Genomic DNA, 23,018 nt, shown 5'->3' with positions numbered 1-23,018 from the left:
TCAGTGTGTGATGTGTAACATTTTGTTTATCCACTCATCCATTGGTGGACATTTGTGTTGTTTCCACCTTTTGGCTATTGAGAATAGTGCTGTTACGAAGGTGTGTCCCTTCATGTTTTCAGTTCTTTTGTGTTTATACCTAGGAGTGGAATTGCAGGGTCATATGTTAATTCTATGTTTAACTTTTTGAGGAACCGCCAGGCTGTTTTTCACAGTGGCACTTTCTTGTGAATTAACTGATACGTGTTCTTTTTTCTTCTGCTTTCTGCTTTGGAAGTTATATACTATCTTTTTACTCTTTTAATGGTTACTCTTAAGTTTTGATCATAATTGACTTAAAGTTTTAAGGTTAATCACTATCTCTACCCCCTCAAAAAATGCAAAGATTTTAGAAAGCTTTAATTCTGATCATTTCCCCTTCCCAGGTTCCCTGTTTATTGTTGTCTAGTACTATCCCTTTGTTTTTAACTCCCCCCAGATTAGTTGCTATTGTTATTATTTTTATTGTCAGCTCTTCTTTAGGTTTATCTAAATGTTCACAGATTGCTTTTCTGCCATTGCTTGCTGCATCCTGCTCTTTCTTTCTGGGTTCAGTTTTCTTCTCCTGAAGTAAGTCCCTTAGTCATACATTCAGTGAAGGTCTGTGATGGTAAACTTTTTTAGTCTTTGTCTGAAAATGTTTTCATTTTGTCCTTACCTTTAATATCTTGAATACTAAAGATGTCTTTTGCTAAAGTAATTGTTGTTTATGGATAATCTATCTACCTTTTCTCTAAGATTTTTCTCATTGTCTTTGGTATTCTGGTAGTTTTAAGATGACATATCTAGGTGTGCATTTACTTTCATGTGTATCACTTGAGACTTATTATGTTTCTCTGAGGATTCTTGTCTGGTGGGTTCTTAGCAATTATCTTTTCAATAATCTCCTTTCTCACATTCTCTTTATTCTTTCCTTCTGGGACTCCTTTTAGATGTATATTGGACTTAAAATTTTTTCCCTCCATGTCTCTTATTTGTTCTTTCATATATTTCGTCTCTCTTCTGATGGAGTTGCATTCTTCACTGTATCTAATCTCCTTTTTTAAGTTTACCAGAAGTTTCCCCCAACTTTAACAAAGTTCTAACCCACAGAAAAGTTGAAAGCATCGTACGTGAAACCTACCTTCTGCAATTCTAAGATTTTTTTTGCACTTGTTTTCTCTCTTTCTTTCTCTCTCCTCTTCTTCCCTCCCTCACATTTTTGATGACTGATTGAAAGTAAAATTCAGATATCATGGCATTTCACCCCTAAATATTTCCGCTTGCATCTCCTAAGGACAAGAACATAACCACAGCACCATTATCACATCCAAGAAATTTCACATTGACTCAGTGACATCCGCTAACATAAAGCCCATAATCAAATCTCTCCCAAATGGCTCCAAAGCGCTCTTTGAGACTTTAGTTTTCCAACCCAGGATCCTTTTAAGGTTCACTCATATTTGGTTGCAGTGTCTCTCTAGTCTCTTTTACTCTCAAACAATTTCCCTCCTTTTTCAGTTTTTCATGATGGATGTAGGCTTGGTGTCAATTAGAATGACCACATTCTAGATATATTTGTTTCATTATTGGATTTATGTCAAACAGTTTTTGGCAAGGACAATACATATGTGATGTGATGTACTTCCCAGTACATCACATCAGGGGCATGGTAACATCAGTTTGTTTTATTTTTGGTGATGCTAAGCTGGGTCAGTCCGTTAGGGTTTTGCCAATCTCTCTGTTATTGGAATTAATAAGGAATCTGTAACTTTCAGACCATATGAATATCCGGTGCCTCAGAAACCTTTTAGCCCATGGTTTGAACATCCATTGGTGATCTTTTCCCATATTAGGAATTTATAAAATCGCGATTTTCTAACTTTTGTCGTTTTATCATTCCTTTTCCATTTATTAGTTGCCAGTGTTTTACAGAGAAGAGGTTTCTGTTATCTATCCCTGCCCTCCTTCCTCCTCTAGAAGCAGACTCGTGGATTTAAAAAATATGTATTTGATATGCTATTTTCCATCACCATCATTATGTGCCCCAGAGTTTTCTTATTTCCGTGACTGTATTTGCTTTTCAGAGTTGCCCATTCTTTTCTCAGAGTGTCTATTTCTTTTCGCATGATTTCCACTCCTTTTTTAAAAAGTTCCCCTACTATCTCTAATTACAGCCTCTTTTAGATTGCTGTTCTATTATCTCAAGTTCTTAGGAATCCTACTTACTGTGTCAGCTGGCTTTCACTTACGGTGGCTCGTTTTCTCACATATTTAACAGTTTTTTGTTTTGAGCGTATTTTCAGTGGGACTTAAAAAAAACAACAACTCTCCCTCCCCCGGGGAATCTTGTGTGACCTGCTCTGCAGAAGTGCCCCTCCAGATGATTTTACATGGCTTGAGTTAAGGTGTGCTGGCATATCACTGGCTCGGGAAAATTTTATGTAACTTTCTTACGTTCTGGATTCTTGTGCTGTATGCGTGGGGTCAATTCACGCTGGCTTCAGTATTTCCATCAAATAGAATATATAGAAAGTGATCAATATCTTTCTTCTCATGGAATATCTTTCTTTTGTAATCATAACTCATTTAGCCAAGTATCCAGTACCAAACACAGAGGAAGGCGCATCTCCTTGTCTGATTTTAATGCTGAGAGCTGGTGAACTATTCTGAGTGTTGGGTGTGTAAGCAGTTGAGCATCTCCAAGAATAACGGGACCCAGGCACGTCAGTCCTCTCAGAGCCCCTGCACCTGGTCATGTTCCACAGCGAGTGGTCTTGCTCAGGCTTTCCCCAAGGTACAGATGAGGCACCTGATACCCACAGAGGTAGGTGACTTGCCCAAGGTCACTCAGAGTCGGGGGGATCAAAGACAAGAACTCTGGTCTCTGAGTGGCACTTTCTACCCACCCAAGACCCAGTGATCCAGGGATTGAGTCCTGGCCCTACGTAGCCCCCGGCACCTGCGATGCCCTGGCCCTTGCCCCTCCCTTGGGGGCAGAAGAGGAGTTTGGCTGGGAGGTGGAGACCTCAGACCCCGCAGGCAAGCGCGTGTTTACAGCCTGGCTCCGAGGATTTATTAGATGCGCACTTGGACACACGCCTCCAGGTCATATGCACAATCGCATTTTTAAAAAGTGTTTTGAATCCTTGATTTATCTTTTTGTCATTGTTTTTCATAATAGTTTTCACTCAAAGGCAAGAACATGCTTTTAAACTGACCTTTTAAACTTTGTAATGCTTATGCCACAAAGGGACACATAAAAGGAACAATAGGGCATTCCCTAAGTGTGAGCATTCCTGAAGTCTCCTCTGGTGAAGAGATCTATGGGAAACGGCACAAAGCATCTGAGCTGGGCTCTCGCAGCTGATGGATGGCCTCAGGGTGGACGTCTCATGACCGGGAAGAGGCCCAGCTGTACCCTACACAGCAGGAACATCATCCCCGCCCTCTCCTCACGGCTCGTGGCCATCCGCGTGCCCCTGCGGCTTTGCCCTTGGGAGCCAAGGGGACAACTTGGGAGGTTTGGACTTTGTCTCCTGGTCCACAGGAAGCCATGGAGGGTTCTGGGTAGGGAAGGGAAGCATAAAGTAGAAAACAGAGCAACACAGAGCATTTGGAGCCAGGGGCCTGGGTTTGAGCCCTGGCTCCGGCACCTCTAAGGTAGGTGACCCGTGTGAGTCACCTAGCTTGTGTGAGGGTCACTCTGGTATTACCCATGTATGGAGCAGTGGCTAGGTGCTGGGCACGCAGGATACAGAGGCAATCAAGGGGACCTCACAGTCCTTTGTTCCTCCGTGATTGTTTCTCTTACTGTGTGTATGTTTCCCATGGCTGCTACAACAAATTACCACAGTTTAGTGACTTAAAACGACATGAATGTATTATCTCACTGTTCTGGAAGACTGAAGTCTGAAATCAGTTCCACTGGGCTGCAGTCAAGGTGTTGGCAGGGCTCGTCCTTTAACAACTGGAATCTGTTTCCTTGCCTTTTTCAGCTTCTAGTGACCACCCGCATTTCTTGGCTTGAGGCCCCTTCTTCTGTCCTCAAAGTGCATCACTTCAACCTCCGTTTCCATCGTCATCCTACCTCTCTTCTTCTGTGTCAGATCTCCTTCTGCCTCCCTCCTATAAGGACACTTGTGATTAGGTCGCCCCCACCCGGATAATCCAGGCTACTCTCTTCCACTTCAAGATCTTTAACTTAATCTCATTTGCAAAGTTCTTTTTGCCATATAAGGTACCATTTTCCATTTCCAGGGATTAGGATGCAGATATCTTTGGGGACCATTATCCAGCCTACCACAGCATGTCACAGTGCAATTTATGTCTGTTTATTGTATGCAACTGGGTCTCCCTGGGGCAGGGAGACAGCCCTGCTGGACAGCTGCCACATGTTTGCTAAGTGAGTGAAGAAATGAATGAATGCATGCTTTGCATTTGAGAGGAAGGTAACATTCCAACGGGGCTGTAGAGGATGAGTGTGAGCTTGCCAAGGGATATTCTAGGTGGAGTGAACAGCTTGTGAAAAGGTGTGGAGGCGTGGGCTGAGAAGTTAGCGTGGAGGACGTGCGGGTGGAGTGGGAGAGCGCAGAGGGAGGTGATGCTGGGGCGGTAGGTAGCCAGGTCACAGGCAGCCCAGAGGGCACACTAATGGGCTTGGGCTTTGTCTTACGAGGAAGCAGTGTATGTCATGGTTGCTGCCATCATCTTCGGAGTCATTGCTTAGGTTCAGATCCCTGTGCTGCCACTTACATGCTGTGTAACTCTGGGGAAATTACTGGACCTCTCTGAGACTCAGTGCCCTGACTACTTCCTAAGGCTCTTTTGAGGAGCAGATGACTTTTGATGCTTGCAAAGCACTTAGCACAGTGCCTGCAACAGTCAAAGGAATCAGAAAGTATTTGCCGCCGCTATAATTGCCATCATTGTTTATAAATATCATGTCTCTTGTTGATGACGATGTTGGGGAACCTTTGAAGAATTTCAGCCAGGCCGTGGCATGGTCAAGTTTGCTTTCTAGAAAGATGCCTTTGACACTCGTGTGAAGATGTGGGGACCAGCACCGGGTGGGGCATCACACGGGGGGTCAGGAAACCAGTTAGGGGGCTGTGAGAATGATCTGGGTGAGAGACGAAGAGGCAGAGAGCAGAGATGGGTCCAAGAGAGATGTTGTTGCCATCAGGGTGTTCCAGAGATGTCTTTTCTGCTGATGTTCCCAGCTCAGAATGGTGCAAGGTGGCTTTTAGAGACCATCTAGCACCTGCGCCTCAGTCCTTGCTTCTCAGACACCTTGCCTTAGTCTCTAGGTGAAATAGTGACACAGGGGATGGAAGGGATGGGACTCAGGTCCTCGGCTTTAGTGGCAGTGAGGATGGGGGTGGGGCGAGGTGTGGCTGGCTGGTGGAGGCTTCTGATGAAAGTGCAGCTCCTTATTGCTGGGCCCTGGGGAGGGGGGCACAGTGTCTGTGTGCCCCCCCTCCCTTCTACATCCTCCTGCTGCCCCTCCGTGCCTTAGCTCCCCTTTCCAGCTTGTTCTCTCACCATTCCCCACAAGAACACTTGCAGAATCCTGGTAGCCTAGGGGCGTAGGAATTTTGTGGCTCTGAGTTGAGGAAAATGGGCTCAACTGCGTGGGGGAGGATGAGGGGCCACCTGGGAGGCGGGTGGAGGAGCTCTGTGTTCCAGCGCCAGAGGAAGAAACCCGGAGTCCAGAGCAGGACGTGCTCAGGGATTCGGTACTGCGCGTCCTCCGTGGTCTTCCACTCACGCCCCTTCATACATCTTCAGGAGGAAGCCAATTCAATAGAACCTACCGTGGCAAGATTATGATTGTTACTTCAATCATATCTTAGCCTGCAAGGATGTTGGAGGAAAATATATTTCAATGCCACGTTCAAAAGAGCTGTCATTTTTAACATTGTAAATGAATTTTTCAAGGGGGTGATGTAATGTTGTTATTTTTAATACATTCTTTTTAAAAAATGATTTTACTTCAGTTCAGATCAATGCATGCTGGAGGGAAAAAAGATCCAAAGAGAGCTGAAACACAGGTGGGCCCTTTAAAGAAAGCTCTGTGTGCACATGTCTGAATTTACAAGTCAGGACCACCGTATGTATTCTTTGGTGCATTCTTGAGGTTTCTGATAAATGGCTGCTGATAGCTTTACAAGAAAGCTGGGAGAAAGGAGACAAACAAAAAAATGAGATAAAATCTGTGCAGTGATTGCAGGAACTTGATGTGTGTGTGCACGTGCACGTGTGAATGTGTTTCCCAGCAGTATTACAGTGGCATCAGCAAATTAGCTTGCATTCGGTTCTTGGCAAGTGTCAAACTACAGGGTCCATCGACCTATATTGGTTGGGGTGTGTGTGTGTACAGAATTGAAAAGCACCCCAGAGGTGATTTGGTCCCATCCGATACGGAACCTGTGGCTCAGTGAGGGAGAGTGCTGGTGCAAGGCATACACAGAACCGGGCCAGAGCTGGAGAGAATCCACCTCCTGAAGCCCCATCCGGTACTCCTCCCACTCTTCTCTGCTGTTTGCATCTCTCTGTCATTCTCCTATGGTGCATTGACATTTCCTTTTTTTATTTCTAGGAGTAATCAGTTGCCAGCATCCAGTAAGGTCGACGGTGAGCTCGGTGTGCTGCAGCTTGGTGGGTACCACTGGGGCCTCGGTGCTGTGCCCATCAGGGCCCCGGGGGTCTTCATTTGGCCTGCCTGGGAGGTAATGGGTGGTAGCGCTCTCTGCTGGCCTGGGGGTCGGGCTCCTTTCTTCCCACCTGACCACAGGCAGGAGGGGCTGGCCCGGTGAGTAGAGCAGGCTTCTCTCTTTTTTGGTTGATGTCCAAATCCGTCTTCCACTGCCTATCTCTCCCGAAGAAGTCCTTATAAGAAGTCTGGACGTTTCTACATCCACACTGGGAGAGAGGGGGCAGAAAAGCCTTTTCTGCATTTGCAGGTTCTTTTAGGGTTACTCAGAACGTATAGAAGTCTCTAGAAGACAGTGCTCAGTCAAAATATTAGTATATCTCTGCCTGGAGAAGCCTATCCTTTAAACATCTTCCCCCACATATCACTGAGGTGTAAAATACACATCGTGAGGCACATCAGTGCACAAACCTTGAGTGTTCAGCTCAGTGCCCTTTTACATGTGTATACATCTGTGTACCTCCTCTGCAAGATCTAGATAAGAACATGTCCATCCACTCTTTCGTTTTGAAGCCATCTTTTTTTTTTCTCTCTCTCTCTTTCTGGAATTCTCTACTCTCCAAAGACTGATGTGTTTGCAGGACTTGGCAAAAGCCAGGAATAGAATAAAGGAGGACAACCAAGGACCAGACATGAAAGGACGAGGCTTGAGTGCCATTGACCTTTGCTCTCCTCCTGGAAGCCAGCAATTTACCTGTTGGACCATTTTGGCATACAGGAGCTGAGAGCTGCTCACACCCTTTTCGTCTCCTTTTAAGCACTCCCTTCAATATGAAGGAGGAAAGCAGCTCGCCCTTTAGAAGTGACTTGCGTGAGACATGCTGGCAGTTTGCTTTGATGAAGTTGAAAGGCAGGGGCAGGCCTCCGAATGATGGAGGCAGGGGTTTGTTTATTCTGCTTAGTTCTTCTCAGAGGTAAGAGGAGTTCCTCAGAGGTTTGTTTTTTTTTGTTTTTTTATTTTTGTCTGCGTTGGGTCTTCGTTGCTGCGCACAGGCTTTCTCTAGTTGTGGCGAGCGGGGGCTACTCTTTGTTGCACTGTGCGGGCTTCTCATTGCGGTGGCTTCTCTTGTTGCGGAGAAGCCACGGGCTCTAGGCGCGCGGGCTTCAGTAGCTGTGGCACGCGGGCTCAGTAGTTGTGGCGCACGGACTCAGTAGTTATGGCTCACAGGTTCTAGAGTGCAGGCTCAGTAGTTGTGGCTCACGGGCTTAGTTGCTCTGCGGCATGTGGGATCTTCCTGGACCAGGGCTTGAACCCCTGTCCCCTGCATTGGCTGCACCGCCAGGGAAGCCCCCTCAGAGTTTTAATCATCAGAAATGGCTGGTGGGATCATTTGGCCCACCCAGGAAGGGGCAGATTTCACTGGGCACACGGCTGTGCAGAATGAAGGCCGGAGCTGGGAAGGGCTGGCATCTGAAGCCTTTCTGTGAAGCGCTTTAAGATTTTCTAATGAAAGCCACTCCTGTTTGGACATAAAGTTCCCGGCCTTGGGACCCCAGAGGGCTTCTATTGGGAGGGAGGCTTTTAGCAATTCTCTCAGACCCAAGCTGTTTGAAGTGTGTGTGCCTTTTCCGGAGGGAGGCCGACCCCTCTTTGCCGGTGGCTCAACTGACGATTTAGAGAAGACGACGGAGATAAAAGATAAGAGGGCGTGCAACCCAGTCACCCAGAGAAAGGGGAAGAGTAGTTTGGGGTGGGGGGTCAGAAACAAGGAATAGCATTCCCTTCCCCATCCCAACTCATCTTTCTTTGGTTCAAGTCAGCAAACTTTGGTTAGCATTACACGCCTGGGCACATACAGGGCTGTCAAAGGCACTTTTCATCGCTGTGATGAAAAGTGGCCTTGCCTTCTTGGAGGGTGGGGCTGGGTGAGACGAAGGAATAGAGGTGACCCCTGATAGCAACACACAAAGTGGATGACCAGCAGCTCCTCACTGCTTCAGGAGGTGAGTAGGCCAAGACTGGTGGGTTCCAGAAGTTTCCATAGTGAGGTGGCATTCAGACTGGGCTTGACGGATGAGCAAGGTCTTGTCAAGCAGAGATGTGAAGCGAACGATGTTTGAGGCCATCTCTGGTTGTGCGTGGAGGATGGATTTTAGGGGCTGGGGTCTGCAAGTTTGGGAGACTGGTGAGGGTCTCTTGGAATAGTCCAGAGAAGAGGTGCCTGGGGCCCTGTTCTATCTGGGGAAATCCTATGGGTATTTCAAGACCCTGATCAAATATTTACCTCTTGTGGGAAGCTTCCCTGACCGTTTAAGGCAGAATTATTTGCCCCTTCCCCTCTGCTCTTATAATAACCTTTGCACCCGTCTCCATTTTAGCACTAACGTCGTGTTCTTTGTTTGGGGCTCTGTCTCCCCCTCTAGACAGTGAGCTCCTTGAAGGCAGGGGTGGTGTTCTCACCATCTCTGGACCTCCTCCGTCCCACATAACCAGTGGCCCATCATGTGTGCTCAGTAAAGTGCTTGATGAACGAATAGAAAAATGACAACACATTCCTGTAACAGTGGGGAGAGAAGGCGGGGGGCAGCGTATGAGGATTCTGGAGGCGGTATAATCTGGGTCCCTGGTGGAGGGTTGGGGGGAGATGGAGTCTTACCAAAATGGAAGCCCGGAAGGCTTCTGTGCTGAGAACCCTGAGTCCGGGGCATTGGGGCACTTCCAGGAGAAGATATCTTGCAGTTAGTGTGAAGTACTGGGTGGGAACCTGGAAAAAGAGATATACGGGCCTCTATTAAGTACTACCACGTGTACGTATATGTTCTCCTCCAAAGGGTAAATAAAATGGTGTGGGAAACACAATCCCGTGCTTCTTTTCAACCAGCCATTTACACCAGGGCCTTAAAAATAGCATTTTCAAGCCACTGGCGTTTGCAGCTGGTTTTATCTGTTTGGCCAACATGTCATGCTGGAGTGCTTTGTTTTCCTTTGCACGGCCATCCCGCCACATCTGGACCTGCCTCATGGTCCTGAACCAGCTCCCTGCACAGGCGCCAGCTGCCTCCTGGCAGAAGCCGAGGGAGGCTGCCTGTTCCTGGGGGCTCCATCAGTCAGCTCCCTTGGGGCCCCCAGCCTCCAGCCTCAGACTTAGTTCATGGGGCTCAGACAGAGCATGTTTCAGCCCCTGTTCCCTTCAGGACAGCCTTAGACTAAACAGAAGCCTCCGAATAGGCTTAAATCCTGCCCGCTCCGGGCCTCCAGGAAACAGTCTGGCTGAGGCATCACAAGGACCCTTCGGGGCCTGGCAGAATCACTCAGTTACTCTCCCCCTCTGTTTTGGCCCTCAGATGCCTAGGATTGGATTAATCACACATCTCTGTTGCTTAATTAACATTCTCAGTATTGACCTTTGCAGAGCCTGCTCATTGGCCTCCCTCTTGCCTTTCCTTCCTGATTTCCCTTTAGCCTCATGCTACACTCCCATGACCCTTGTCTCCGTAAGCAACCCCTCTCACGTGTTTAGTGATTTCTTTCTGCTTGTGTACGTTCTTGCAAAAATGCTTAGTGTTGTTTTGTGTGCATGTGTTTATAATGGATGTAAATCGTGTTGTGTTATACACCCCATTTGCTTTCTTACTTTCTCTACCCAGAGCCATGTTTTCAAGACCCGTGTGTGTTGCTGGGTGAACATCTGGTCTTTATTTCAGGTGTTTTTGTAAGGCCATGGTCACAGGGTGGCTTTTTTAGAGACCCTAACTAAGAAAGGTTCTCGTTTAAATTCCAGACTTGTTTAAAAATTTTGTTTCACCCTGAAGGTGAAATCTGTCTCCATCTCAGTGGACCGAGCCTCGTGCTGTGCCTGGTCCTCCTCCAGGGGAGAAAAGGAGGCTGTAGAATAAGGCTTATGGCGCGTGTTCTGGGGATGTTGGCCTTTGCACACCGTCTCAGAAGATGCGGCGCAGGGACTGTGACATTTCTGTAGTCCCAGATGCACAGAATTATGGCAGGCAATGTTGGTTTCTATACGGTGTGGCGTGCTTTTTAAATAAGCATTTAATCTTGGGGAAAGGGGGATGGAAGAAGTCTCCAGAGGCTCTCTGGAGACCGGCCTGCCCGGCTTTGCCAGCATCTTTGCCTTGGGCTGTTTTCACTTGGGTCCTGCCTCTGAGGGTTCTGGTAGATGCTGCGGCAGTGCGTGTGGTGGCGAGAGGGAGCCTCACCGGCTGGGACAGCACAGGCTGACGCTGACAACACCCACGCTGGGACCCCCTCTGGGCCTCAGTCACCCCAGCTATGAGAATGTGACTTAGTTTCCCTTCCGGCTGGAGGTCCAGGGAGGTCTGACTGGCAGGATGGCCGAGCAATTAGGAGTTGGCCTGGGTTTATGTTCTATCTCTGCGATTTTCCATCTGTGTGACTTTTGGTCAGTTCCTTAACTTCTCTAAGCTTCAGTTTCCTCATCTTTAAATGGGATGAGGATACTCTCTCGTGGAAGCTGTTCTGGGGCTCAGATGATAAAACCCAGATGGTAAGTAAATGAAAGCCACGATAGTGATAATCTATTATAACTATTATTATTCTCGCAGGAAGGGCGGCATTTTCTTTCCTAATTCCGCCCTCTTCATGTTTGTCCTCAGGGGGACAGATCTGTGGGTCACGCCCACCTTTCGTAAGAATTGTGTCTGAGCCAGGCTTTTCTGGGCCTGACTCGCAGCTTAGGCCTAGGCCCTTGTTTCTGCACGTCCACGAGCAGAGCTTTCTAGTGGACTGATAGCCAAGTCCCATCTGCCAGCATCCTGGGACCAGCGTGGGGTGACACGGAGCAAGGGCTCTCACTCTGCCTTTCTCCTTCTGATGAAGGCTTGGGAGCCTCAGCGGGGACAGGGGGTGGGTGGTGGAGGAGCCCTCCTCTCATTCCAGCCACCTCAAGACTCATCAGCGTCCTGGGCGTTAAACGGCTTCTTAGTCTGTTCTCTGTGAGTCATAACAAGGAGCTCACGTGGCCACGGTTGTCTTTCAGAGGATGTGGAGGATGAACTGCTAAGGGAAGAAGTCATCCTGTCTCCAGTGCCATCGATACTCAAGCTGCAAGTAGAGTCAAAGCCCATCGACCTCTCAGTGGCAAAGGTGGGTGTCAGTTGAAAAGTGCCAGGTGATGTGTCTGGATTTGAGTTGGTGTGAACTGAAGGCATCTGGGTTTGAGTTGGTGTGGATGAGGTGATTTTCTTTTGTTTTTTGTGGTACGCGGGCCTCTCACTGCCATGGCCTCTCCCGTTGCGGAGCACAGGCTCCGGACGCGCAGGGCCAGCGGCCATGGCTCACAGGCCCAGCCGCTCCGCGGCATGTGGGATCCTCCCGGACTGGGGCACGAACCCGTGTCCCCTGCATCGGCAGGTGGACTCTCAACCACTGTGCCACCAGGGAAGCCCGATGAGGTGATTTTCATCTCTCTGGCTCCATTCATCCTGTTATAATCTCTCAGTCACTGTTAAAATGGAAATTTGCATGTGATGTGGAAGAAAACCTGAACGGAGAGTCAGGAAAACAAGGGCCTAGTCCTGGCATCTCCCTCTCCTTCTCTGAGACAAGAGGTGAGGATACAACCTCCTCCCATTCAAACATTCCGGAATCCAGCTTTTCTGTTGGTCCAGAGCTCTGCTTCACCATGTCCGCAACCGGTAACTCCAGGGTTGCGATGGGAACGGGATAATTGTCCTCATTAGCTTGACTGTGCTCCTGCACTGGTCCCCTGAGCTGGGCTCAGGCTGGGCTGCAGTGAGGGAAGGACAGGGAAGTGTTACCAATTCCTCAGCGCCACCTGGGTTCACACCAGTGACCTCCTGGAGTCACAGGACTTCGGGAGCCGGTTCCTGGCCTCAGCAGCCTCCTCTGTGGGGATGTCCTGGATTCCTCACCATCTCTGCTGCCATAGGGCCTCGCCCTTCTCCGTGGCCAGTGGTTCCTGCGGGATGGAATGCTGCCCCTGCCGTCCTCCACTGGCTTTTCAGCCAGGATCCAGGAGGGAAAAATAAAACTCCTGGGGACACAGCTGACCCTGTTCTCTTCCTGCTTACCTGGTATTTACTCAGCACGCAGATGAAAAGTCAAAGGTTTTTCTAGAGGTTTTGTCCCTCCCCATCCTTCTCCTCCTTTTCCCTTCCTTCTTTTGAAACCACAGGGAGAGGGTCAGACACAGTTAAGTAGCCCCAAGCCTGGGAGTGAGTGCTCTGGTTGTCTGTAGCCGCAGGGCTATGATTCTTTGAAGTGGGTACCGCTATTTGGTGAAGGGTCCTCAGCGGCCTCTAAAGACCACCCAGTAGTAGCATCTCCAGAAGCAGCTGAAAAAACCGAGGCCCACGCAGAGAAAGGAGGACCCAGCACACGTGGTGTCCACAGCCACAGCAAGCAGGACCCAGGTTTCCAGGCTCGTAACCCTGGGACCTGGCAACCATACTGTGCCTAGCTGGGAGCTGTCTTTCTGTGATTGAGAGAATAGACATGGGCTTCAGCCAGAAAACTCAAGGTCCTATAGTTTCTAGGCTCTTGGGAAACTCAGTCCAAATACATCGATGATCGTAGTTGGTGCAAGAAGGGGAACCAAGCCCTGACAGATGAATTTACCCACCCCTCTCTCCTGGGTGCCACTAGCCCACATGTGATGACGTGTAGACAAACGCTCTGTCACAGAGATTTTCCTTGTACTTAGTGAAAAGAAAAAAAAGAACCGATTCTAGAGGGAAACGTGAGTCTGTAGGAAAGATATGACCTGCAAAGAGATGGTCTGAGCGGGTAGTGACAGAATCCACATGCTGGCCCTTCAGATACTCTCGGATGTAAAATCATGGCGGAGAGAGAAGAGGCAGCCGGCATGGGGAAGGGGCGAGTGGAGATGAGGCTCTGCTTTCCCATCCACGGGCTGGTCAGTGGGGAGGGGTTGGCACTTTCTGGGGCTCTGGAGGGTGAGGCTTGGGTTGATGGGAGATCCGTATCAGCCAGAAGTTTTGAGAACACAGAGCCGTGAAGAAATGGAGGGGCTGCCTTGGGAAGTGGTGGGAACCCTCTTCACTTGGCGGTTGGAGTGTTCAAGCCAAGTTTATGGGGGGAACCGCTCTCCGGTGATGTTGCAGAGGAGATCCTTACATGTAGGAAGGGGTTGTACCAGTGTGGGGTTGGCAAACTTCTTCTGTGAAGGGCTACATAGTGTATTTTTGCCTCTCGGTGGCAACCACACAGCTCTGCCATTGTAATGTAAAAGAAAACACAGGCAACATGTAAACAAATGGGCATTGCTGTGTTTCAATAAAACTTTATTTACAAAGCAAGTGGAGGGTCGGATTTGGCGTATGGGTCACAGTTTGCTAGAGCACCAGTTCTCAAACTTGGCTGTACGTTGGAATCACCTGGGGAGCTTTTAATAGTACAGATGCCAGCGTCCGACGCCCAGGGGTTCTGCTTTAGTTGGCCTGGCACGGGGCCTGGGCGTCAGGATTGTTCAGGGCTCTGTAGGTAATTATAACGTGCAGTCGAGAACCTCCAAGGTCTTCTGTAAAACTAAAATTTTGTGTATCAAGGAACTTCTAAGGAAGCTCAAAAGGTTTTGGCCTGGGTCAGCACAGGCTGGTAAGGTTTACAGATATTCCAGAGGTAAGACCCTGAGGGTCCATTTTCTCTGTCCTCAAATATGAGAAGAATGGGTTTGCAAAATAAAAAGAAAACAGATTACCCTGCTGGAAAACAGACTACCCTGCTAGAACTCAAGACCAGCTCCTGTGGGAATGCAAACACCCAGCAGTGTACTGTTGTTTGCTTTTAAAACAACCAATACAATTCTCTCTTCTTTTGACAGGACATAAAGACCATTCTGTTTGGTTCCAGCTTTTGCTGTTTCAACGAAGAATGGAAACTTCAGAATTTTTCCTTTAACGACTCAGCATCATTAAAATATGGCATCGTGCAGAACAAGGCAGGTTGTTTTTAAGTGCCCCCAGGGACCCTGCTGTGGGCCCATCACGGACAGGGGCACACGTCCCCCAGTTTGGTAAATCCTGTGGGTGTTGCCTGCGCCAGCCCCTCATTTGCTGAGTTGTCACCCAGGGCAGGAACTTCACGTGTGGCTGGCAGAGCAGAGTGGGGCAACATGACCGCTGCCGTGAGGGGTGCATGATGCCGGAGGGGACGGGGAGCAGGAGGGGGCCTGTGTCCGCTCAGGGGTACCAGAGAGGGTCCTTAAGCTAAGTACTGAGAAACGATTTTGCAGGTAGAGCTGGAGAAAGGATACTGGAGGCAGAGGGCAGCATGAACAAAGGGAGGCCGTGTGAAAATACAGGGACTGCAGGAAGGGGCAAAAGTACCAAGCGTGAGGACCAGAAGTGTGCGGGGAGGATATGATATAAGACAGGGAAATGGAGGTAGATTGTGGCAGGATTTGAACATGGCTTATACACAGTTGCCAAGATACACATTTCCAGGGCCAGAAGATAACCGTAAAATCCGGCAGCTTATCCAGGTTCCGTTTCTCAAGCCCCAGGAGCCTCCCCCTGCCCCACACTGCCTGAGGAAGAACCCCAAGACCACCCACTTCTGCCCCTAACTTGGCCAAGTCAGCACATCTTCTTGCACCCCGAGTTCAAGGGCACCCACGGCCCCTGCTCTGACAGTCCTTGTACTTGCTGATGCCTACAGGGGTGAGCTCCTCAAGGAGCCCTCTCCCTCCAAGTCACACCTACTAGGTGCTGAGGCAGGCCACTGGCCGGGGAACAAGATTGCTTACACAAGCGGAGGCTGCCCAAGGGGCTCGCTTCTGGCTGAGATGGTCAGGGAAGCCTTCCTGGAGGAGGAGGCCTTTAGGATGGGCCTTGAAGGCTGGGTAGACAATTGACACCGTCAGCCTGTGGACACGGAAACATGTCTCTGGATGCCTGGACACCCATGGTGACAGCCGCTGACGGGTTGTGAAGAGTCACTTTCCCCCCATCACACACCACAGACTTTGCTCCTTCCTCTAGCGGTGGGCACCTGGGCCTCTGTCACCCACTCTCTGTGACTCAGGGTCAGCACTTCACAGAAGTAGTCACCATGCAGGAGACCCCTGTTTGAGGCTCTGTAACCTGTTGGAGGAGGCTGGTTCTAGAGGAGCAGGTGGCCCTACCCTGGGTCAGTTCTCACAGGCACTGACGCACGTCCTTCTCTGCAGGGTGGTCCGTGTGGGGTTCTGGCCGCTGTCCAAGGCTGTGTCCTACAGAAACTCCTGTTTGAAGGAGATAGCGGAGCTGACTGTGCTCGGTAAGTCAGCGCTCATTCTGGCAATAGCTTCTCTTCCCAAGGCTTCTCCTCACTGTCCAGAAAAAATAAGCAAGGAAATGTGTGTTTGTTCCCTGATATTTCCCGTCTTCTGGAAATGGAAACGGTGGCTGGCTAACAGGGCCAGTGCTGACCAGTTTAAATGACCTGCATGCCATTTGTTTCTAAGAGCAGGGAGGCTTGTTAAGTCCTGTGCCACATGGGAAGTGGCAGTTGGAACAGCACTGAAACTCAGGCTACCCCCTCCTCAGGAGTGGAGCACAGCAACCGCCAAATCCCATCTACAGCCAGGCCAGCCTGCTGACCCCTCCACTGAGCCCAGGTCTCCCCTCCCTCCCCTCGTTCCCCCACCTCTGCTAACAGCCATCTCCACACGGTCCAGCCAGACCTGCAGGATACAGTTTCCTCCCCTTGGCCATTCTGTCTTCACCTCACACGCTGAGTGTTTGCACACAGCCCTTCATTCTCATCCTTACTCCCTCCACAGACATTTCTGGAACATTCTCTCTGTGCGGATACCGGTGATTCAGAGAGGAATAGACGCATTCTCTGTTCTCCCGAGTGCTCTGTGAGGTTGAGGGATGGTGAGAAATCCATAATCCTACCTTGCAGTTGGTGCTCAAGTAGAAGGATTATCGAGGGGCTACCCAAGGCTGGGGCCAGCTCGGCTAGTTGGAGGAGGCAGCCCTCTTACCTTAACCAGTAACTATGTGCCCAGTGGTACTGAGTCACCCTCAGATTTACAGAGCTTCTGGCACTTGTCTTTCTTTTTTAGTTCAAATCTAATATACATACAGAAGAGTACACAACTCAAAGAAGGGCTCAACTCATGTATGTTCTGCTTAACGAATTATTGCAAAATCACACACCCATGAACACAGCACCCAGATCAAGGAAAAAAATATTTCCAGCTCCCTGGAAGCATCCTCCTGCCCGGTAGATACCTCCATTCTCTTCTCCAAAGTTGTGATTAAGCGGATTTGAAAATAACAGCTTAGTTTTGACAATTCCTGAACTTGAATTCAAGGGACTTGCCTTTTTTTTTTTTTTTTTTTTTTTTTAAAGACAACAAGGCCCATCCCCCATTTATTCACGTTCAAATTCCTGGGAAAGACACTAGTTCCCCAGACATCCAGCCAAACTTGTACAAAACGAAACACATTTTACCAGCTTAGAGGATGTGGCCTTAGACAGGATTCAAGTGAAGGTGGCTTTTCATGCTGGGCATTTCAGAATTTGTCCGATAATATGATTTGTCTCATTACTTTACAAAGTAACAATCAAGGTGCTTGGTTTCAAGCTGAAAGACGCTAACCATAAGCATAGCGTAACTGCAGCCGGAAGCCCAGCGACACAACATTTGCACAGCAAGGTCTGACCTTGTGCTGTTCTCCTCCCCAGTGCCTGCTCTGGGGTCCAGTCCAGCAAAGCGCGGCCCACACAGTGAGCGTCCGATGGTCAGGGACGCTCCTGGCTGGCTGGTTGGCTGGGACTGGCTAAGTGAGGGACCTCTGGATGCCTGCCCGCTAAAGGCGCAGGGACCCTCTCCGAGCACATATGCACCTCCACTCCTACCTTCCCTCCTTGCACTGGAGAGGGGCGCACGGGGAGGACTTAATAGGCGCCTGGAGGGCGTGTGGGCCTCAACAAGGCAGCTGTGGCCTTGCCCTCATGGCACCTGCGACTGAACACGAGAGCCAGATGAACAGGAGGTCCCAGGGGGACGTGCAGGGAGCTCAGGGCCCACCCGGACGTGAAGAGGGTCAGGCAGGCTTGCTGGAGGAGTGACATTTTAATCTTACTGAGATCCGGAGGGTGAGCAGGGCTCCTGACTGGCTTCGCACACACCCTCGCACAGGCTTGTTCCTCCCTCGATTTCTCCTTTCCCAGCAAATCCCTCGGCCTCCTTCCCTGGCTCCTCACGCGCAGAGGCCATGGCCTCAGGGCCGCCTTCCCCGACCTCCCCAGACGCTGCCTGCAAGGCCCCCACCATTGGATGCCCTCTTTATCCAAGTCATTACTTGTCCATTGTCTGTGCGCCAGAACACAAGCCCCCTGAGAACAGGGGCCTTCCTAAGCTGCCTGGGCCGTAGCCAGTCCCTGGCATCCAGCCCCAGGCCTAGTGCACAGAAGAGGCCCTCGGAACTTTTGTTGAATGAACGGGACAAACATATGAGTTATCCAGACTGACTGGGAGGGGAGGGGATAGTATTCCAGTAAGGAGAACAACATGTGCAGAGGCCTGAGGGCAGGGAGTGGCCAGGGCAGAGTGTAGGGGGCAGGGCAAGACCCAGGCCAGGCTGCCAGAGGGCCCTTGGGGCCCAGCGGCTTGCTCAGGTCAAGCCTTGGCCTTGGCCCTCTTGGGAGGTGTTTGATAATTCATTTCAGCCCCCATGTCCGTTCAGAGCTGCTTTTGAACTTGGACTTTGGACTTCTTGGGGGAAGTTGTAGATCATTTCCCAACAGTCAGGGAGGGGTGTATAAGCTGGTTCCCGGAAGGGCCGTTTCTGCCCAGGGCACAAGGCAGCCTCCCACTAAGGGGATGTGACAGCCTCTGGATCCCCAGGCACGTCCTCGGGAGAGAGTTCTGCTCACCACACCTGAGAGGGGAGCTAGGGCTTGGAAGGCAGAAAGCCATTCAGGCTGGGGGCGCAAGACGGGCTCTGGGCAGAAAGAAAACTGTACCAGCTGTGGGAAGAAGAGTTGTGGCCAGCCTAGATTGAAGGCCCTCGGAGGCCGGGCTGGTGGGGCAGGAGGGGAGGAGGCTGGAAGGGGCTGCTGGCTGCTGGGAGCTGTGTGTGGGGTGTGCCTGGTGGGAAGGAGCCCCGCTCTGGGGGAAGGCGGCCTGGGTGGGCCAGAGGAGGCCTGTGCCGAGCAGCTGGGAGAGCTCGGCCTGCTGGCCAGGCAGGGTCCCGCCCACGGGAAGCGCGGAAGGGTTCATGCCGCAGAAGAGTGACCTCACCTTTGTTTGGAGTCCCACAGCCGTGGGTGCTCCTCGTAAGTCCCTCCCCTGTGGCACCTCCACGCCTGCGGCCCCAGGCCCTGCACCCAGAGCTGCTGTCCATGCAGACCGAGCATAGTGGTCTGGCTTCCTGCTGGTGCTGCTGGCCGAGCAGGCCCAATAGTGGGCATTCTTCCCACCCATCCGAGAGGGAGGGGCGGAGAGCTTGGCCCAGTGACCCGGCTGCTCTCGCTGAAAGTGCCTCAGGGGACTCAGGGAGACCGGGCTCCGAGGGACCAGCTGGGGGAGGTCCCAGTGGTGATGGGCTGTGGGCAAGGAGTACCGGCTGCCTCCACACCCCCCATCCTATGTCTCCTCCTCTGGCTTCCGCTGCTGTGGACCTAGCTGTGCTGAGGCATGAGCCTGCCTCGGGGCTGGAGGCCGCCTGGGGGCGAGAGGAGAGAGTCCTCCTGGGTTCAGGCTAGGACTTGGGTCAAGCAAAGGTCAGGGGAGTGAGCGGCCGGGGCCTGGGGCTGGCAGCCGAGGGGGGAGGTGAGAGCGGAGTCTGGTCGCCGTTTGCAGAGGTGAGGCCCTACAGGTTGGAGGCCACAGAAGGTCGTCCTTGCCAAGTGGGTGTCGGTGCAGCCTATAGGTGCCCGTGCTGAGGCTGCGGGGAGTGCCCAGCTCTGTGGTCCTTAGCTTGTCCCAGGATGGCGGTTGCTGAAGAGAGCACTGGACCAGCCAGAGACCTGGATTACAGTTGTGGGCCAGCAAGGCCTCACTTTCTCCATTTGTGAATCTCTGTCCTGCCCAGGTCTGACTCAGTAAGGAAATGCAAACCAAATCCTTTGTAAATCAAGGGCTGTGCAAGTGGGTGGGACCTTGAGATCGCCTGCTGTGATACATATGGGGAAACTGAGTCCCAGAGAGGGAAAGATGCTTGTCCAGGTTCACATCTGACCTCCGGGGCAGAGCCAAGCACGTCTGTCACACCACACTGTTTCCTAGAAGAGACCCTGAGCCCCAGGCGAGCCAGAGAGGCCAGGAGGGGCTGGTGCCGGGAGGCTGAGTGTCATGGGCTTGAAACACGCGAGGGCTGGACACCCAGATGGACTCTCAGTGACCAAGGTGCAGCTCTTTAGGCTCTGTAGTTTACGAAGGGCTTCTAGGCAGAACCTCCCCATTTTTCCTAATTTGGGAAAAAAAAATATCAGAAGAGTACAGAAGAGTAATATGGCAACCCCCTGGGGACCTGCTGCCTCGTGTGAGTAAAGGATGACATTCGACATCCCTGCGGGAACCTCTCGCAGCCCGGCTCCTCTGGTTTCCTTGATGCATTTGTACGATCTTAATATTGATTGTTTGGGTCATTGGTGTCGCTGCACAGGCTGGTGTGCTGAGCTGGGTTGGAGCCTGCAGTACTCCCTTTTGACTCTGAAATTCTAAGATTTCAGAAATGATCTGGTTTAAAAAAAAAAAAAGGAAGAAAAAAGCAGGAAAGCTCCTCTGTTCTCTTTAGGAGCACTGCGTTGGCCCTCATGCCACACAGAGGCGGCACCTGCAGCTGCTGAATGCTGGGCGCTTTGGGAGCTCCGGGACCAGGGCCGGTGGGCCTTCCTGCACTGGGTCTGCAGGCCTGGGCGGGCGTGGCCCCCTGCTTGCCATCTCCCCGCACGAGGCTGAGTGTCATGAGCTTGAAACACCCGGGGGCAGGACACCCAGATGGACTCCCAGTGACCAAGGTGCAGCTCTTTGGGCTCTGTAGTTTACGAAGCCGCACGAGGATGTGACTGCGGCCTCCAGGGAAATCATGCTGAAATAATGGCTTCTTGGCAGAGGTGGTGTTTTTTCTGCAGGGCTGTCTGGCTTCATTAAGACTCATCCCATCAGGCCGGCAGCCGGCCTCTCCTCAACTGGGGACGGCAGAGCCGGGCGGCAGGGCTCGGTGTTTTTCCACTTGAGGAGGGCTCGTGGGAAGCGATGGTGAGCCCCGTTCCCCTGCGGGCTCAAGGAGCGCCACAGGCAAGGGAGCTGCCCTCTCGCCTCTACTTCCCTTTTCAACTGGGGAAGTCGAGGCCCGGAGAAGGAGGGGTACTTGCCCAAGGCCCCTCTGGACCCATTAGCGGAGCCAGGCTTGGAACCCAAGTCTGGGGGTCCCCAGGCCAGCTCTGGCAGCGTCTGACCCTGAAAGGGGGCAGAAAGGTCTGCAGTCACTCACCAGCTTCTGATTCTTCTATAGGCTCAGACTAGCGGGCACGTCAGGGTGGACTGGTGAGCCTGTTTTGAGCTAATGATGGTAGAAACATCTTTTTAATCTGAAAGACTTGGGTAATTAAGCCAAGCATAGGATGTATTACTTCCTGACGCCCATCGCCCACCCTTAGACAAATCCTGCACTTCTTCTGTGAGGTATTAGACTCTTTTACAGAAACTTCTCTTGGTGCGAGAGCCCGGCCAGGTGCTAGATTCGCGGTAGGGGTTGGATAGGCGCGTGCGTGACTGATGAAGGAAGTGCAGGACCACCCTGGTCACCGAGGTGAAGGCAGACCCTGAGTTCCCCGGCGATTCACTGCAGCGCCTCCCTCCTCCCTCTTGTCATCCGCACGCACCCCAGCCCTGAATACCCTGTGGCCGGTTACCCGGCAGAAGGGCCGGGCTGGAATGATGCTTGCGGGCATCTGGCCCAGGGTCTGCATTCTGGACATTCATCTCCTTGGAATCGCAACCCACGGTACTGGACTCCATCATCCCCAGGGCTTGTTTCCTGCCCCACCCCCATCCAGGTGACCGCCAGTCGTGTCAGTCCCACCTCCTGGGCACCCACGCCCATCCCCTTCCCGCCCCTGCCCAGGACTGGGGTGCCCTGCTCCTCAGCTGAGCTGTACGGCCAGGGCCCGACCAGCACTGCTGCTTCATCTTGCCCTCCCTCCTGTCCTCACTGGACATACTCATCACAGGCTCCTCCTACAGCACAGGTGTGACTAGGGCACTCCCCAGCTAGATCCCTCGACATGGGCAGGAGCGGGACAAAGTTATGCCTGGATTGTATCCTCTGTCTAGAACGTCCGTGCTGGAACACCTCCAGACGGAGCTACCAGGTCACCTTGCAAACATTCACTATGGTCCACACTAACTTACTGAAGCAGGTAACGCTTGCCTGAAAGCTGCTCAGTGCAGCCACAAATAAGATTTTAAAAACCAACATATATTAAGTACTTATCGCATGACAGACACTGTTAGAAGCACTTCACACGTATTACTTCATTAATCATTAAAACCGCCCTGTGAAGGAGGTACTATTATTGTCCCCTTTTAAAAGGGGGAAACTGAGGCCCAGAGACTAAATGATTCACCCAAGGTCACACAGTTAGTAAAAACTGGACAAAGTGAAACAGCAGTGGGGGAAGAAGGTGAGCGGGGCGAGGTGGAACCAGGCATCTGGAGCTCCTGGTGTTGGGGGCCAGCATCCCTTTGCCTCTGAGCCCATCTTTCCTGCACCTGCAACGCTATCAAGAGATCTGGCTCCTGGGCCCGGCCTATCTTCCAGGTCTCACAGGCTCTAATTTACAGACCCTCTGAACTTCCGTGTTTCTACACAAAAGTTCTCATGCTTTTCATTGGCTTCCATTTAGTCTCTCCATCCTTCCCCGTGTCTTCTCCAGCATGCTCTTCTCTGCGTCAGCTCCAGACACAGCTTTCCAGAAAACAGTAGCACTGGGAGAAGTGTGGTGGTCGGGCCTGGGTTCCACTCCTGGCTCAAGGCCTTGGGGAAGCCCCTTGCCCTCGCTGGCCTTCGCCTCCGCACCCGGATCCTTTCTCCTTTGTCCGATGAGCCCTGCTTTCCAGGCCCTCCTTGGTCCTTGGCAGCCTCTCCTGAATCCCAGAGCAGTTTCCTCACCTTTGTTTTCATAGTTGACAGTGGCGCAGGGCCAGTGCTTCCCGAATCTCAGGTGCCCGGTTTGCTGGTGGTGTGGTAGCTGTTTCCAGAGGAGCAGGCAGGCTTCCTGAGGCTGCAGACGTACCAGGCAGGCTGCGTCTCACTGAGTGAGAAGCATTGCCTGGTGTCAGCGGCTTGTCGTCACTTTCACATCAGATACAGGGAGTTC

At 51.3% G+C, this 23,018-nt stretch overlaps 1 protein-coding gene across 5 annotated transcripts in view; it reads left to right on the top strand.

The window, feature by feature from the left end:
* The window catches only part of MINDY4 (MINDY lysine 48 deubiquitinase 4), a 114,908-nt gene that overhangs the window by 47,128 nt on the left and 44,762 nt on the right, over positions 1–23,018 (top strand). For all 5 annotated transcript variants that reach the window (XR_009565289.1, XM_060305453.1, XM_060305452.1 and 2 more), the window contains 4 exons: positions 6,620–6,678; positions 11,692–11,798; positions 14,518–14,634; positions 15,865–15,953. Coding sequence is in view for 4 of the 5 variants with exons in the window: in XM_060305453.1 (XP_060161436.1) it covers positions 6,620–6,678; positions 11,692–11,798; positions 14,518–14,634; positions 15,865–15,953 (372 nt within the window). In the remaining variant the exon portion in view is untranslated. The remainder of the gene's footprint in view (positions 1–6,619; positions 6,679–11,691; positions 11,799–14,517; positions 14,635–15,864; positions 15,954–23,018) is intronic.

The sequence above is a fragment of the Globicephala melas genome, chromosome 9 (assembly GCF_963455315.2).
Source record: "Globicephala melas chromosome 9, mGloMel1.2, whole genome shotgun sequence".
In the NCBI taxonomy this organism is placed as follows: Eukaryota; Metazoa; Chordata; class Mammalia; order Artiodactyla; family Delphinidae; genus Globicephala; species Globicephala melas.
This window is presented reverse-complemented; position numbering and strand designations above follow the sequence as displayed.